At 46.2% G+C, this 17,535-nt stretch overlaps 2 protein-coding genes across 2 annotated transcripts in view; one reads left to right on the top strand and one right to left on the bottom strand.

Moving 5' to 3' along the window:
* On the top strand, nt 1–5,498 carry TAF9B (TATA-box binding protein associated factor 9b). The gene is made up of 7 exons (XM_054039676.1): nt 1–83; nt 330–411; nt 2,030–2,166; nt 2,248–2,382; nt 3,422–3,503; nt 4,262–4,375; nt 5,143–5,498. Exons 1-7 carry the CDS (start codon nt 33–35, stop codon nt 5,304–5,306), a joined length of 765 nt encoding a protein of 254 aa, XP_053895651.1. The 5' UTR covers nt 1–32; the 3' UTR covers nt 5,307–5,498.
* A 7,970-nt stretch (nt 5,499–13,468) lies between these two features.
* The window catches only part of KIF4A (kinesin family member 4A), a 37,851-nt gene continuing 33,784 nt past the window's right edge, over nt 13,469–17,535 (bottom strand). Inside the window, exons 29-32 of the mRNA XM_054038963.1 lie at nt 17,322–17,483; nt 15,707–15,826; nt 14,767–14,889; nt 13,469–14,274 (exon numbers count right to left, since the gene is read on the bottom strand). Coding sequence (XP_053894938.1) covers nt 14,089–14,274; nt 14,767–14,889; nt 15,707–15,826; nt 17,322–17,483 — 591 coding nt within the window. The 3' untranslated portion in view covers nt 13,469–14,088. The remainder of the gene's footprint in view (nt 14,275–14,766; nt 14,890–15,706; nt 15,827–17,321; nt 17,484–17,535) is intronic.

Below are 17,535 nucleotides of genomic sequence, written 5' to 3'. Positions count from 1 at the left end.
CCGGAAATAAGCAGGTCAGCTGACCGGAAGCAATGGAGCAAAGCAAGATGGCGTCTCCCAAGAGCGCGCCTAAGGATGCTCAGGTAGCTGGGGGCTCCCAGTGGGGGCGTCGCGGGCCGGGCTGGGTGGAGGGCTCGGCGGGGCGGCTTTGGGGTGTCCTCGCTGCGGCCGGCCGGGTCCTGTGCTCGGCTGCTGCTCAGGCGAAGGGGCGCTGAGAAGCTGGGGCGCTAGCCCCGAAGCAGTGTGTGCCCAGCCTCTTGCGCCCTTGGCAGGGGGAGGTTAGCGCCTGATCTGATGGACTCACGCTGTGTTTCTCTTCCCAATCGCAGGTTATGGCCCAGATCCTGAAGGACATGGGGATCACGGAGTATGAACCCCGCGTTATCAATCAGATGTTGGAATTCGCGTACAGTAAGTTGTCAACGTGCTAAATACAGAACATGCTGCGCTGCCTTTCCAGGTGTGACCTCCCCTAGGCGGTACTGGGCACCTCTCACACAGGCTATTGCAGAAGTGGAGGGGCTTCGGAGAAAGTCAGTTAGGATGATCAAAGGCCTGGGAAAACGAGACCAATAAGAGGGACTGTTTAAGTATGTACAGTAATGAATGGTACAGAGAAGAAAGTTCAGGAGTGCCTGTCTGTGTGTCTTAGCATAGGAGAATAAGTGGATGTTCAATTAAATTGCATTGACCTGCTAAACCCAGGATTGTGAGTTCAATCCTTGAGGGGGGCCATTTAGGGAACTGGGGTAAAAATCTGTCTGGGGATTGGTCCTGTTTTGAGCAGGGGGTTGGACTAGATGACCTCCTAAGGTCCCTTCCAACCCTGATATTCTATGATAAATTAAAAAGTGGAAAGTTGAAAACCAATAAAAGAAAAGATGTTTGCACATGACTTGTAATTAAGTTGTAGAATTAATTGCCATGGGAGATCATTGTGGTCAAGAACTTATCAAGATTCAGAAGGTGATTGGATATTTATAGGGATAGAAAGAGTATCCAGAGTTATCAGTAATGACAATAAAACTTTAGGAAACAATAGTAAACCTTGTTTTTCAGGGTCTAAATCAATTTCTGATTAGCAGAGATATTTTTTTGTTTTTTTTTAATGGCGATATACCTATCTCATAGAGCTAGATGGGACCCTGAAAGGTCATTGAGTCCAGCCCCTTGCCTTCACTAGCAGGACCAAGTACTGATTTTGCCCCAGATTTCTAAGTGGCCTCCTCAAGGATTGAATTCACAACCCTGGGTTTAGAAGACCAATGCTCAAACCACTGAGCTATCTCTCCTCCCCCCGTCAGGATGATTTTGTGTCATTGTCTGAAGCATCTGGTTCTGGACACTTGTAGACAAAATACTGGGCTAGGTGGACTGCTGGTCTGATCTACTGTGGCAGTTTCCGTGTTCCTAACTCTCCAATGTATGTCACAGGGGAAAAAAAAGGGATGTTTAGAAGATTTGTGGTGCAGTGTGTTGCTGCTGTACAGTTTCACCTGTGGAATTTTTGGCTCCAATCTTAGCATGAGAACAAAAGTAAAAATGAGTCCATTGCCATTTAAAAAAAAATATATATATATTAAAAATCCACCACGTTATTTGGCACAATTTGCAGATGTTGCTGATGAGATGACCTGAACTGTGGCACAAGTGGGAGCTATATTGCATGCGAGGCTTCATGTACATAAACAAATGTTTGATAGAAAAACATGTACTGTCTTGCACAAGTCATTGCTATTAGCCTTTCAGTAAGCACAATTGTTTTAAAAAAACGTTTTGAAGGAAAAGACGAACTAAATAAAACTAGATGGTATTTAAGGATTTATTTTTGTCACACTTAATAAATGTATTGTTGATTGTGACGAGACAGATTGATATTTTGTGTCATGGAATGTGTCAGGAAATAATTTTCTTGCATAGCTTCTGGAAAACATGTAGAGTACATGAACTTTTACTAAATTTTTGTGAAAAGAGGTTGCTATTTTTTTAGACATGTTCAGGGGGAGATATTCTGTTTTGTTCTTCAAAGGATATGTGACTACTATATTGGAAGATGCAAAAATTTACTCAAGTCATGCTAAGAAGTCCAGTGTTGATGCAGATGATGTGAGACTAGCAATCCAATGTCGAACAGATCAATCATTTACCTCTCCTCCCCCAAGAGATGTAAGTAAAGCTTATTCAGAGAATCGTAACATAACAAAAGAACGTGGGTATTGATAACTATTTCCCCTTTCCTCCCCCTAGTTTTTGCTAGATATTGCAAGACAAAAGAATCAGACCCCACTGCCATTGATAAAGCCGTATTCTGGACCCAGACTGCCACCTGATAGATACTGTTTAACAGCTCCAAATTACAGACTTAAGTCCTTGCAAAAAAAGGTAAGAGTTTTATGAGCCAAATGGGATTTTTGTTTGATAATGACATTTTATTAAACGTGATGCCCAAATTATTCAGTTTTTCTCAAGGTACGAACATAGGTGCACATACTAATAGAGATCTCTGGGTGCTAAAGTATATTGAAATTAATTCTGGCAGATATTCTTTCTACCAGTTACCTTTTAATATTGTGTGTAAGAGGCTGTGTTGTTTAATGGTTAGCATAAAGGATTTCAGGTTAAGTGTATCCTGGTGGACCATTCAGTCAGCTCAGCTGGAATATTGGGTAAAAGGCAGAAAGTCATTGAAAATTAGACACAGAATCTGAACAAAGCTTTCCTGGATAAACAAATTGCTAAAGTGAAGACTTCTCCTTTGGTTAGATTCTTTTTGCATGAGCCAAAGCAAGGGCTTAGTATACTGAAAAAGCAAATCAAAATAAATTATATTGCTTCTTATTAATGTAATAGTAGTATTTGTGGTCACGTATACAGTGAATAGTACTGAAAATTATTGTATTACTCAAAACTAGCCATGCAGTTTCAGTATAAATGATTGGTTAGTGCTACCACAATATTAAAACACTGCTATAACTGTAGCAACACTTCCCTTGTAAACACTACGCAGGTAACAAATTTCATCCTGAGCCAAAATAAAGTTTAGAAGGCCTTAGTCTGTAAGTGGTGTGTTTAAAATTAAATGTTTAATGTAATTTCTTTTACACTTGTATAACTCAAACAGCTTAAGTTTTTGAAAAGGCAGGGATTTTGTACTTTGTGCATAAGCATGGTGGATTAGTGGTTCCATAAGGCATTTCTGCTGGGATGTAGCTCACAGTGTGAGGAGTTTGAGAAACTCTGTCCCAGTGGGTAAATTCTGTGACATAAGTGTTGCATTGCAATAGGCTGTGCGTGATCACCGGTTCATATTTTGTTACTCTTCCATGTTGCAGAGCGTACATATGCGATCATAGAAATAATCAATGATTCTTAACACTGAAATGGTGGTTCTAATCTGAATGCATATATTCTCTCTCTACAGGTCTCTTCCTCTGCGGGAAGAATAACAGTACCCCGACTAAGTGTTGGTGCTGTAAGTAGTAGACCTAGCACGCCTACATTAGGTAAGAGAGAGCTCAGTTATGGTTTGCCATGTTGACCTTGCTTAGAAAAAACTCGAAACCTATGGAACAGTTCTGAATTTTGAAGAATATTCTTACATGTTAAAAACCATCTTGGAGTATGTTTTTAAGGAACAATAGATAATATCCAACTCACCATTTCAATGAACTTTGATATCCTAACAACCTAATGGCTTTTTAGAAAAGTGCAATGGAAGTTAAATGAAAATAAGTTTCTCTCTAAATTACCAAAGCTAGACCATTTTTATTTAGTATCTAGGATGATGATACCATTCTTGTATTTCTGACCTGTTCTATAAAATGGAAACTTTTTCAGGAGAGAAAAATGAACTAGTTGAATCGCTTTTTTTAAAATGCAAACTACATTCTGAGGAGGACTTACACCCTGAACTATAGATTGAAACGGATTTTTTACTGACTGAGCTATTTTGAACCAGAATTTAAGTTGGGCATGTGCATTTATATACATGTAACTGTGCATGTCGACCTCTGTGAGTGCATGTGTTGTGGCCAAATGTATGCATGCTGCTGCACACAGCTTACTCTGAATATCTGGCCATCATTAGGATCTAGATCATAGCTAGGTTTGAAATATCAATGTATATTGATATTATTTAATAGTAATTATCTCTTTTCTATATGAAAGTAGCAAGTTCAGTTTTTGAAGACATTTTATGTAATATAAAGAGTTGTATATTTACCTGCACTGAGTCCTCTAATGAAATCATTGTGTATTTCAGGAACTCCTTCAGCACAAACAGTAGCTGTTTCAACAAAAGTTGGCACTCCGGTATCGCTGACAGGTCAAAGGTTTACTGTACAAATCCCATCCTCTCAGACAACAGTCAAATCAGGTATAACATAAGTTACAAAACACTGATGTCTTGAGACCTACATCACTTCTTAAAAAGACCACATATTTTCGTTTTCTTTTATTGAGGTGCAAGAGATCTGCATGGTGGATCTAGAGGTTCTAACCCTATTAATGACCCCTGTGGTTAATGTGATGCCATATGATGGAATTTTTTTCTTCCATGTGCTCTTTTAAAAACCTAGGCGTGCGCGCACACACACACGCACCATGAAATGCCAGAATTAAGCTTGCCTTTTCAACTTTATTTTGGTCTTCAATTCTTTAGTCTTAATATAACCAGTACAAATGTACCAAAGCCATTGTTAGTCTTACTTGACTATTGATTCACTTTCTGCTACTAAACCATTACAAATTCTCTTAATTATCTCTTTATCAGTAAAATTGTCATAGATCCTACTTCAACAAACATAAACAGCAAAAACTTCCTTTAAGGACTAAGCCTGTTTAAAAACAAGCAACCAGAGTACTAATACTAACAAAACCTGAAGGAAACAATATAGCAAATTTTCATTTAAGCTTTGCGACAAATCCACAATTGTGTGTTGGATACTCCAGTGAACATTAGTGAAAATAAACAGGAATATTAGCATGCAGCACAACTTTCTACTTTGGGACATTACATGTCCTATAATTGGAAACTATATTTTTATTAGCATGAAACACTAAATGCTCTTTCTATACAGGACCTGAAGTTGTATAATGACACTGGCAGCTAATAAACACTTTTTCTTTTCCTTTTAAATGCAGCAACGCCTACTACACCTACAGTTCAGAATGTTCTGATTAATCCTTCATTAATTGGATCAAAAAACATTCTGATTACTACAAATATGATATCACAGAATGCAGCCAGTGAGGCAAATCCATTGAAAAGGAAGCATGAAGATGATGACGATTATGATAATTTGTAAAGGGATTCAGTCCAGTCTCCATACTTTTTCAGAGGTGTGATTCATATTGAGTCTGATGCCGAGTTGGAACTTGCCAAAATGTTGTTCACAAATTGTGACAGAAAATGTGTAAATATTCAGAGTTAATGGAATCAGGAGAAGAATGATATTGCTAGGAGAACGATGCTGCAATAAAAGCTGTTTTTTAACCTTGTCTGTATTCAAAATCTCTTTTGGTGCTCACTCACCATGATGTTCATTATTATTCAGGGTTTCTGTCTTGTACCATAGTTATGTACTTTGTTCCATCTCCTCTTGACTCTTTCTTCTAATTCAAGTAGAAATGCTTTAAGCTTTGCAGAGTGCAGTTTCTGCCAGATGCTTTTCTTACTATACTGTCTCTTAAGAGAATTTTTTAAAAGGAATCAGAGGTAGGTGTAGAATTTGAAAGGACTTTTTTTTTTTTTTTAAACTAGGTTTGAAGTTAGTGTCAATTTTTAAATAACCAGAAAAAGTCTTGGTTTAGTTCTTGAGAACTTCTTTTTCTGCTCCTGAGCTGCTACTCCTAATATGTCTCCTTTTAAAGTAAATAATCCATCTCTTTAGGTGAAGTGTTTTCATGCCACCCCAAATCTGGAATACCGTAATTTACCTTATTGCATGTTTGTTTTTTAGATATCCTCTCATTCAGCTGCAGCTGCCTATTAAGCTTGTCTGCAGCGATCCCTAGGTAGAGTTGCTACAAAGAATTTAGAACATCATGGGCAGGGGATGAAAAGGGGGAGGAGGGAAGTACATAATGTCAGTGGCTTTGATTTTTAACTACCTACTTCGCTGCTGTTCACAGGATCCTAATGTACATATGGATAAGAGACAGACTAACAAATTTAGCCTCTGCTTTAAAACAGATGAGCAAATAGTTTTATTAAGTGTCATGTCAGTATTAACTTTCTTTGAAAAATATTCACTATATCCAGTGAAAAACTGTTGGATCGTACTATTTTATGCAAAGAGGAGGTAGTATTTCAAATAAATGATCCCCTTTTTCCTGGAATATGGTCCAACCTTTGTTACTGTGCAACTGCTTACTCTTAAGCTATGTGCGGGAGTGTAGCTGTATTGGTTCTCAGGATAACCGAGGTAATAGCTTGTATTAGACCAACTGCTGTTGATGGAGGGACAAGCTTTTGAGCTACACAGAGCTCTTCTTTTTTCTCACCAGCAGAAGTTGGTTATGCACCTTGTTACTCTTAAGCTAAAGTTAGTAGAGTAGATTTGTTTAAAGACCGTGAGTGTGCAACTCATACTGTTTGGGTACCATTGGAGGTGGTGAGAATTAATATAGCAAGACTGTGGCAGGACATATGACAGTCAGTGGACTGAGCCTTTTAGCTAAAGGTGAGTAGGCCCTGTTTTCAAAATGGCTAAGCACTGGGGCTTTTACAAAATAGATTTCTGGTAGCTTAGCTATTGACGTGATCATGGCTTGAAAGAAAATGCTACTCTGCAAGCACTAACTTGTGAGAGCTGAACTAGTTGACAGTGCCAGTCCAATAAACTACATAAAGAAACTGATCCTGCATCTTCAGTTGTGTATTTTTTGGCTGATTCTCAATAGGAGGGATGTTTTTCCTAATACACTGTCTAGTTTGGAGCAAGGCACACCATATGAAGTGGAGTGTCTCAGCATAGGAGCAATTAATAAGTAGATGCACAAGATAGCTATTAACAGTGCTCGTACAAGAAGCCACTTTGACCACTTTCAGTAGTAGTAGCCAGTAGCATACATGCAGCAAGAGGAAATGCTTGAAGATCATTCAAATTGCTTTATTTAACGTTCTGTCAGTGCCTGCCCCTGTTGCAGCAGTAACTACCTAGCATTCTACAAGTCAGTGCTGTAAGCTAATCACCCCCAGAAAGTAGTGTCTGGAGTGCAGTTTTAATAACTGTACAGTCAGCTGAAAATTCACATATCAACCTAAGGTGGAGTTCCAAAGTGGAAAAAGAGTAGTGATGAAATGTCAAGGTTTTCCCCACTTAAGGAAGACCCTGAGCATTTCAAAATGTACAAAGATGTGACGTGCAGATACCTGGGAAAATAATTCTGTTAGTAACTCAGAGCCCTCCCCAGCTAGTGTTCTGCAGGAGTTGGGGATTTTTTTTTGCTATTGGCTGTCACTGATAGTCACACGCCACATAGGCAGTCCCAATATACCATCCCCTCCATTAAAAAAAAACACCACCCAAAAACAACTTCTCAAGCTCAGGCTTGAAGCTAGTTTGTTTTTTTGCCCTCATTCCTGCCCTTGGAAAGCTGTTCCAGAACTTCACTCCTCTGAACAAACATGAGAAGTGAAATTACTACAGCAGAACTTCCTGCAGAAGAAGGGTTTTGGCTCATGAAGTTAACAGCCATCCCCTCTTTTACAACTTTATACCTTTGAGGTATAGTCTCCCCCCCAGGATAAAGGACAGTTACTTGTTCTGTAATGCGTTCAAGATGTGTTGCTCCTGTGTATTCCACAGAAGGTGTGCGTGCTTGCCACTTGCACCAGTGCTGGAAGTTTTTTCCCTTAGCAGCATCCGTAGTAGGGGAGCACTGCTGCAACCCCTAGAGTGGTGCCGACATATCGTGCCATAAAGGGGGCTGCATGCTCCCCCCACCCTCAGTTTCTTCTTGCCAGACAACTCCAACAGGGGAAGGAGGGTGGGATGTGGAATACAGAGGAGCAACACGTCTCGAAGAATGCCAGTTACGGAGCAGGTAACTGTCCTTTCTTCTTCGAGTGATTGCTCCTGTGTATTCCACAGTAGGTGACTCCAAGCTATACCTGATGGAGGTGGGTAGGAGTTCAAAATGATAAGTGTTAAGGGTTACCCGGGCGGAGCACCACCCTACCAAATCCAGCATCATCCCTTGCTTGGGAGACAATTGCATAGTGTGATGAAAAAGTGTGGACAGAGGACCACATAGCAGCCCTGCAGATGTCCTGAAGAGGGACATGAGCCACATAGGCCGCTGACAAGGCCTGGGCTCTTGTCGAATGTGCCTTCACAATAGGAAGTGGGGGAACCCCAGCGAGGTCATAACACATGCGTATGCGCAAGGTGATCCAGTGGGAGATCCGCTGGGTGGAAACCAGTTGCCCTCTCATGCGTTCGGCTGTAGCAATGAAAAGCTGAGGGGATTTCCAGAACGGCCTTGTTCGGTCTAAGTAAAAGGCCGGCACCCTACGCACATCTAGCATGTGTAGGCATCTTTCTTCATTGGACGAATGGGGCTTAGGATACAGGACGGGCAGGAAGATGTCCTGGTCCATATGAAATGCCGAGACCACCTTCGGCAGGAAGGCCAGGTGTGGGCGAAGCTGGACCTTCCCCTTATGGAAGACAGTGTACGAGGGTTCAGAGGTCAGCGCCCTAAGCTTCGAAACCCTGCGGGCTGAGGTGATAGCCACCAAAAATGCCACTTTCTTAGATAGGTGGGACCAGGAGCACGTGGCCAAGGGCTCCCCCGTGAGGCATGACAGGAGCAGGTTCAGGTCCCAAGGTGGAACCGGGGGTCTAGCATAAGGGAACGCTCTATCCAACCCCTTTAAAAACCTGGAAGTCATGTGGTGGGAGAAGACTGACTGTCTCTCCACCGGAGAGTGGAAGGCCGAGATGGCCACTAGATGCACCCTGCTCGAAGAGGGGGCCAGCCCTTGGGTCCTAAGGGACAGGAGGTAGTCCAGGACCAACTGGAGCAGAGCAGATGTGGGGAAGGAACCTCTTTCCCTTGCCCATACGGAGAACCAATACCACTTAGCCAGGTAGGACCGCCGTATGGATGGCTTCCTGCTCTCAAGCAGGACCCGTCTAACAGCCTCGGTACACCTCCCCTCCTCCGCATCTAGCCCTGGAGCAGCCCAACTGTCAGGTGGAGCGGGGCTAGGTTGGGCGGAGCGGCAGCCTGCGAGGGGGGCTGCCAAAAGTTGCAGTAGGGTCCCGTAGCAGTGTTGACGGGCCCAATCCAGGGTTATCAAGATAATCCTTGCCCCTTCTGGTTTCACCTTCTGCAGGACCCTGCCTATGAGGGGGAAAGGCAGGAAGGCATACAGCAGGGGCCCTGATGAGAAATGCGTCCCCCATGGCACCTTCGCCCTCTCCCACCCTGGAGCAGAACCTGGGACACAGGCAATTCTGAGCAGTGAACAGGTCCACCTGGGGAGTACCCCGCTGTAGGAAGATCCACTCCTTTACCTCCCTGTGTAGGGACCACTCCTGTAGTTGTGAGAACACCCTGCTCAGGCGATCCGCAAGGGTGTTGCTCTCGCCTGGCAGGTGGAACGCTTGGAGGAGGATGTTGCGGGCTATACAGAAATCCCACAGGAGCTGGGCTTCCTGGCATAAGGCCGTGGAGCGTATGGCCCCTTACCTGTTGATGTAATACATTGCAGTGGTATTGGCCATGAGGACTCTGACCACCTTCCCTTGTAAGCGCTGGGGGAAAGCCATGCACGCCCGGCACACCATTCTGCGTTCCCTGACATTTATGTACAGGGTCAGTTCCTCGGGTGACCACAAGCCCTGGGTCCTGAAGTCTCCCACGTGGGCTCCCCAGCCCAGGTCTGAGGCATCCGACACTAGATCTCGTGTGGGAGATGGTTCTCAGCAGGGGATACCCGGCGCATGTTGCTCGGCAGGGACTACTACCTTGTCCAGGCTGTCCCTCGCCTAGAAGAACTAGGAGGCCAACCAGATTTGGAGGGGCCTTATCCGGAGCCTGGCATGTTGCACCACCGAGGTGCATGCAGTCATGTGGCTGAGGATTTGAAGGCACAAACTGCCACTTAGGCCCTAGGGATAGAGTGGTGAGGACCCAGCGGTCCGTAGTGATACGGAACCATTGCAGATGGAAGGTAGGTAAACGATTTACAAACCTGAATTTTATTAACTGTGTGTGTGTGTGTGGGGGGGGGGGGGGGGGGGGGGTAGTCAAAAACACTGCTTCCCTGGCCTCCTGGCCTTAGTGGGCCTGGGATGAGGGGCGAAGGGGAGTGGTGTTGTGACCTGCGCCTCTGCTCCCGCTGTTTCTTAGGCGGGGACTTATGTCTGGCCCGAGCCTGTAGAGCGGAGGTGGGAGGAGTGGGTTTGTCCTTGGCTGGCAGGAGATGCGAGGAGTGGGTTTGTCCTTGGCCGGCGGGAGATGCGAGCCCAGCGTCTGTAGGGGGGTACGGGAGTCTTTCATCCTACGCAGACGCATGTCTGTTTGATCTGCAAACAGGGCCCGACCATCGAACAGCAGGTCCTGCATGAGTGACTAGGACTCAGCCGATAGTCTAGAGAGCGAAAGCCAGGACGCCCTTCTCATGGAGACAGCTGCAGCCATGGAAGGGGCAGCCATGTCCGCCGCATCGCAGACGGCCTGAAGCGCCGCTTTAGCCGCCACTGCACCTTCATCGACCCGCACCTCCTTCCTGTCCTTCTTGTGGAGAGAGGGCTTGAATTTGGGCAGGGACCCCCACAGATTAAAATCATATCTGCTCAAGAGTGCCTGGTGGTTAGTCACTCTGAGCTGAAAACTCACAGACGAATAAACCTTTCTTCCAAAAGAGTCTAGCCTGCGAGTGTCTTTGTCCTTGGGGGTGGGAGTGGGTTGGCCGTGTCTCTCCCCGTGGTTCACGGACTCCACTACTAGAGAGTTCGGAGTTGGGTGGGAGTAGAGGTACTTGTGCCCCCTTGGTAGGCACAAAGTACTTTCACTCGGCCTTTTTAGAGATAGGGCCAAGAGAGGGCGGGGTTTGCCAAAGGCCAGTAGTAACATTGGCCACCCTTTGATGAAGCGGGAGGGCCATACATCCCGGCCTTGAGGAGATAAGGACATTAAACGATGTGGCTGAGGGTTCCTCCATTTCCTTGGCCTGGAGCTGGAGGTTTGATGCCACCCTCCTGAGCAGCTCCTGGTGGGCCTTGAAATCCGCCGGAGACACAGGAGGAAGGGCGGCCACGGAGTCATCCGGTGCCGAGGAGGTTGGTGGCGTGGTGTCATCGGTACCTGGCGGTACCGGTAGCTCAACATCCTGACCCGGGGCCCGAGTTGGTGCTGGAGGGTCAATGCCCACTGCCTCATCCCCGTGCCAAGGTGGTGACGTTAGCTGGGCCTGGGACACTCCTGCCACGGAGCGGGGTCCCGGCCGTGCTAGTGCCTGGAGCCATGGTGCCCACTGGCACCACTGTCCCTGCCAGGGAACGGCCTGGCCCTGGGAAATGAGGGGGCCTGGGAGGGCTGTCTGGTCCTGTGGCACCGAGCGAGTCGAAGAGGGATGGCTGCGTGCCGAAGCGGAGGTTTGGGACAAACAAACGGTGCCCTATGAACGGCTGGAGCGGTCCCGAACATGACGTCTACGGCCCCTGGAGAAGGAAGACAGGTAGGAGTCGGGGGTGTTATCCCTGTATTCTCTCCAGCGCCCAAGACTACGGCGCCTCAGTGCCTAGGACTCCCGTGATGAACTCCGAGCATGGCGCCTTCCACAGGGGGTGCCGGAGTATGAACATGGGTGGCGTCGCTGATGAGACCTGTCCCTGTGTGCAAGGCTCGAAGAGGAGCGATGACGTCTTTTAGTGCCTCCCCTACGGTCTCCCGGAGTGGAGGAGGTAAGCTAGCTCGCAGATGACCCTGCTCGCGGCGTGGAGGCGTGCCATGGTCCGCAGCTTGGCCCTTCAACTCGGGACGGTGCCAAGATGTCCGGAGAAGGTTGATGGGCACTCAGCAGTGGCTTCCCACGGGCTCGGGAGCCCGACCGACGCGGTGCTCCCGGTACCGGAAGCGTTGTGATGTCGCATGCGGCCTGAGCTGCCTCCGGCATCAAAGGCATTCTCACCTCTGGCGAGGCGCATGTGGATGGTACTGGACTACTCTGCTCCACCCGAGTTAGAGGTCTCGGTCCTGATGAGGATCGTGGGCTGCCCAATGCGGGTCTGGCCTCACCCCATTCTTTCTCCCGGCGCCGTCAAGTCTTCCCTAGCTTCTTAGAAGGGAAGTGGTGCCAGCTCAACGGTGCCTTGTTGTGCACAGACGACGCGGTACTGGGCGCAGAATGAGGACAGCGCACCGGAGGCACTTCGCGACGCACTGAAGACACGGTGCCCGGCGCAGGGTTGGCTCGATGTGCTGGTGCTGGGGCCAATGCCGACTCCATTAGGAGAGCTCAGAGTTGGATCTCACACTCCTTCTTAGTTCGCAGCTTGAAGGAGCGGCAAATTTTATGCTTCTCACTAATGTGAACCTTGCCCAGACAGCGAAGACACTGAGTGAGTGGATCACTTCTGGGCATACAGTTGTGACAAGAGTCGCACGACTCGAAGCCTGGGCCACAGGGCATGCCCCGAGCCAGGCACTAGTGAAAGTTCAGCAAGAAAGTTCAGTGAAACTGGATACCACTAAGGCTATAAACGCTGCAGCCAAGGCTGGAGCACCAAGTTCCGACTACCTTCACTGGCGGCAAGAAAGAACTGAGGGTGGGGGGAGCATACAGCCCCCTTTATGGTGTGATATGTCGGCACCACTCCAGCGGTCGCAGCGGTGCTCCCCCACTACGGATGCTGCGAAGGGAAAAAACTTCTGGCACCGGTGCACGTGGCGAGTACGCACACCTACTGTGGAATACACAGGAGCAATCACTCAAAGAAGAACTGTGCTTATTTGAGTCACTAGTCATCCTCTAGGAAAGGAGCCATCTGTGCATTAATTAGATTAGCTAGAACATGCTGCACTGCTTCAGCTTCAGAGGGCCCTGTAGTTTAGTTCCTGGGATGGAAAATGTAAGAACCCCGTGTGCTGTAGTAAACAGGAACAAGTACAGCTGGCAGTACTTTTTCCTTGTAGGTCAAGAGGAAGAGAGTTAGACAATCCCATGTGTGTTCCCTGTTCTTTCAAAGTGAAGTATAGCTATTGAACACAAAACTATTAGCTATTGAACCCTGTACTTGGTTGGAGCAGTTGCTGGAAGTTTTACTAACTACATCCATTGCAGTACAATTGAGCATGTAGTCAGAGAAGAACTTTGATAGTTGCAGTTATGCCACTGACATGATCAAACTCCATTGTCTAGTCAGATCAACCTGGGTTAGGAAGTTACTCAGGCTCTGTGGAATAGGTGCTGTTAGAATCGCTCAGGACATAATGCACCGAGAGCTTATGCATTTTCATACTTCTTTATTAAAGCTACAAAAATTAAAAAAAGGTTAAAATTACTAATATTCACAAACACAAGGGCTAGTGAGAGTCATTTCATTAATGAGGCACCGGTGGCCTAGAGGGAGCACACCCACTGACAAGTTTGTTGTGCCAGCTAGTTTTAAGACTACAAACAGTGCCTCACTGAGATAAAAGCACCATGAGGGCTCACATGGCAACTTGGGCAGGAATTCCTTTTTCTGCATTTGAAGAAAGGGGCCAATAACCGGTCCAATTCAAAATGACTAAGAACAATGCAGGTAAAATTGTTCACAGTTCAGGATGCAACTGGAATGCATGGGTTAGAGGAGTCTACTCTGCTCACTAAATATTCCAAAGAAAAAGTAGCTCTTCCTTCCATTGTTCTGGTACAGCAAACATCTGCTCAGGCAGATCTAGAGAAACAACCAACGGAGAGCTGCTGTCCCATGACACCCATATCACGGCCAGCAGCTGAGACTTGTTTCTTCTGAAGCTTTATTTTGTAGCAATAGATCCTGTTAATCATGTAAGAGTTAGTGTCTGAGGTGGGAAAGGAAGTGCAACATGGTAACATTAAAAGTCACGGGTAGGTCTCCTTTGCCCTCAGTTGTCCTCTTCTTTGATGGGGGTACAGCCAGAGAAGAAGCTGGTGTTACTACTCAACATTCGCTTTTTTTTCTTCACTAGTGGCAATTGGTTCTCCTGGGACTCTACATCTCCATTGATTAAGAGTGCAGCTGTGTTGGCCTTCTTGACAAACACATCTTGCTCAGCGATCTCTTTCAGGACCTGGTAAGAAAATGAAGCTATTAGCTTGAGTTGCCACAGCACTCAAAGAAACCAGCCAACCCTCCGTGAGACTTGGAAGACATCCACAATTGCAAGCTGCCTTTCCCCAGTCACTAATGGTAATCCACAAAAGCTACTCTATTTTCTTTACTTTACATGTCAAAACTCTAAAGAGTTTTATAAAATGGGGCAGAAAGAAGTTGGGTGAGGGAGCAGAATCTAGTGTACTTAGTTGGCATAAGGACACTGGGAATCAATTAGGGTGAGGGTGAGGTTGAGCCAGGTAAAGGGCCAACATGTCAATGGCTTATTTGAGAGCAAAAAGGTCTAATTCCCCCAGACTGCTCAGAAGGTTAGGGATAAACAAGAGGCAGAGAAATTGTCTCAGTGAATTTTCTCCTGATTTAGTGTCCACTGCTAGCCATGAACAAGATACGGCAGCCAGTGGCTGGAAATCAATTCCACCCAGGCTCCCCCATTTCTGATTTGTACCTTCTTGGTTGGAGTGATACATATTGGTTCAAAGAAGGTCTCCCCAGCAGTCACTTCAGTGGGATCTTCCAGTTTGAAGGATCCTTCAGAATCTCTTGTTTGGTTCTCACTCATAGGACCATCCTGAGGGACAGACATGCACATTAGTCTAGGCCAATGCTGCCCCATCAATAAATCTTATTCAGGAAATAGATTTATGGATCCTAGTATTTTACTTCCCCTCGCTGTGAACAGCAACTCTAGAGAAAGTGGCATGGGCACTAGAAGGCACATGTTATAAGGCAACTGGTTCTTCAAGGTGATAAGGGATCAAAAAAAATCAGCTAATTTTGCTTTCTGGGTTACCAGGGTGGGAGGTTTGGAGCAGAGGCCTCCCAGTATCAGACTGCTAGTCAAACTCAAATGCAAAAGGCAGATAGGGCTACTATTTGGAATCATAAGTGATCAGGATGGTTTGTGAGGTAGCTAAAACCAGCTAAGTGCCTCTTTGGCTGTTTTTAAAAAGCCATGAATAAATGGAGTGGAGTAAGTTTTTTGTACAGTTTGGACCAGAGGCACAAGTTCATGTCCGCTACCAGGCAGAAGGGACTACCATTACCTATCCTCTAAGAAGCATCTGCAAGATTGCAGCAAGTTAACCCCAAAGACTGGAGACCAGTAGGAAGACTCCCACATTCATATACTTTAATGCTGCAGGCTGGCAAAGCAGGTGGAGCTACTAACATGGTTACATGGCAAGATGCACCAGGTGGATTATACGCAGTGACATTTACAATTGTTTCCAACATAGGGATAGACCTGAGGTTGCCAAGGTGCATAGGCACCACTAGCTTGTGGATGCCCATGTTCATCTTTCTCAATTAGATTATATGGAAGTTATCGGGTAGATGTTGGGTGCATCCAGCACCAAGGTCCAAGCGCCAAATGCAGTAGTACTCACCAGCAGGCCAGAATCACGGTTTCTACATTTTGTTGCATCACAGTTACAGCCTGCGGTACAGCCTAGCTTCTGCTTCCTGCAGCCACACTGCCTGTTTCCACATCGGCCCCGGCAGGAACACTTTTAAGAGAAGAGAACTCAAGGTAATAACAGTTCCACTGCTGCTGGGCTGAGTCTAGATACTCCCCGGCAGTCAGAGGGTCTTTACCAGTGCTAGTACTGGACACCAAATTGCATAAATTACCATGACCCTCACCTCACTGCCACTCTATCCCCAGAAAAGAGATGCATGTGACCCACTGAGCCATCTCCTAGAGTAGATGTTCATTCTGAATATTGGTGTTTCAGCACCATCACAATAACTTTCATCACCTCACCAGGTCAAATTCAAGCTTGAGACCTCTCCATGTACCCATTACACATGCCAGCAACAGCCAGTCTCACACACAGGTCTAAGTTCATGAAACTAGAGAGTTTCTCCCAGATAAAGCTAATGCACATCCCAGTTCAGAAGTAAAAGGGCTACATTGGTTTTGTGGCACAGTTTTAAGTTCTAAGTGTGAAGTACAATCAGCCACTCTCACCCCTGCAATGGCTGTTCTGAAACTGCCCAGTTTTTAAATGAGGTCTGAGCACAGCAGTTCAGAATTACAAACTCCCTTTGATGCCAAGCAGCAGTTTCAATGTGGATGGCCCCCACCCTTCAGATCAGTTGAGGAGCCTGCATGTAGCTTGCAGATGTGTCAGAGTGTATCTCAAAAAAGATTTGAGGGAGAAGGCAGTCAGCCTTCATAAGGGGAAATTCAAGCTTAGAATGGCCCATTGGTTCTTACGGACTTAAAAGTGTTCAGCACATGCAAGCTCCGTCCACGCTGCCTCTCCCTCAAAAATCTTAGTGGAGAGCAAGAGCCTGAACAAGATATCACTATGGGAACCAGGAAGGAAAGGGAAGTTCCCACAAAGTTTAACGCATCTCTCTACCTCCCAAATGCCATTCTTTAGTTGTATGCATGTGCTTCATTTGGTACCCATCACTGCTTGTGGAGAAAGCTGCATGGTACCAGTGTCATCAATATTTTTGCCTCTATCATCTCCCACGCTACCTCACTTATTTTCTATTCTGTCCCCCTTTCCCATTCTATGTGTAGTGCTTAGTGTTCCATACCCATCTTCTCCCCATGGGATCAACAGCCCTGTACACATAGAAGCTGACTATGCAGCTTCTTCTGCACCACACGATAGCTGGGACTGTCTGCAGGGGGACTTTGCAATCCTAGCCCGTTTCTCTCTGGAACGGCCACATGCACGAGCATAGCAGTTCAGAGAGTTACAAACTCCTTTGATGCGCAGGAAGTATAGCTGCCCTGGAGCACTTGCTACTTTTGCTGCTATCTAAAGTGTTCAGGTGGATGACAGACAAACCATCCATCCAAACTAAATGCCCTCTGGTGCTGCTGGAGTAAGTGGCTTTTGCTTCAGGATGCCAGTGCAAACCCCACAGTTCAGCTGTGTTTCATTCTGCACGTGCCAGGCAGCATCATGACACAGGTAAGTGGTCCCCTCAGTCAGAGCTAGTAACCCAAGCCAGAGGCAGAGAAAGGTAACTGGATCATACCCCTGATAGGCTTTTCTTGGATCCTTTGGCTGCTTTTATCGGCACCCACTCTGCATCTTCCATCTCTCCTCCAGACTCCTCGGATTCAGAGAACAGCTCTTGCACATCCATTTCTGGTGTCTGTGCACGGGGTTTTGCAGTTGTCTGACGGCGAATCTTTGGCTACAGATGGAAATTAGATTGTTTGAGACCTCAAATGTGTCAGAATTTGGAC

The sequence above is a fragment of the Malaclemys terrapin genome, chromosome 9 (assembly GCF_027887155.1).
Source record: "Malaclemys terrapin pileata isolate rMalTer1 chromosome 9, rMalTer1.hap1, whole genome shotgun sequence".
In the NCBI taxonomy this organism is placed as follows: domain Eukaryota; kingdom Metazoa; phylum Chordata; order Testudines; family Emydidae; genus Malaclemys; species Malaclemys terrapin.
The sequence above is the reverse complement of the archived record's forward strand: the minus strand, read 5'-3'. Positions and strand labels throughout refer to the sequence as shown.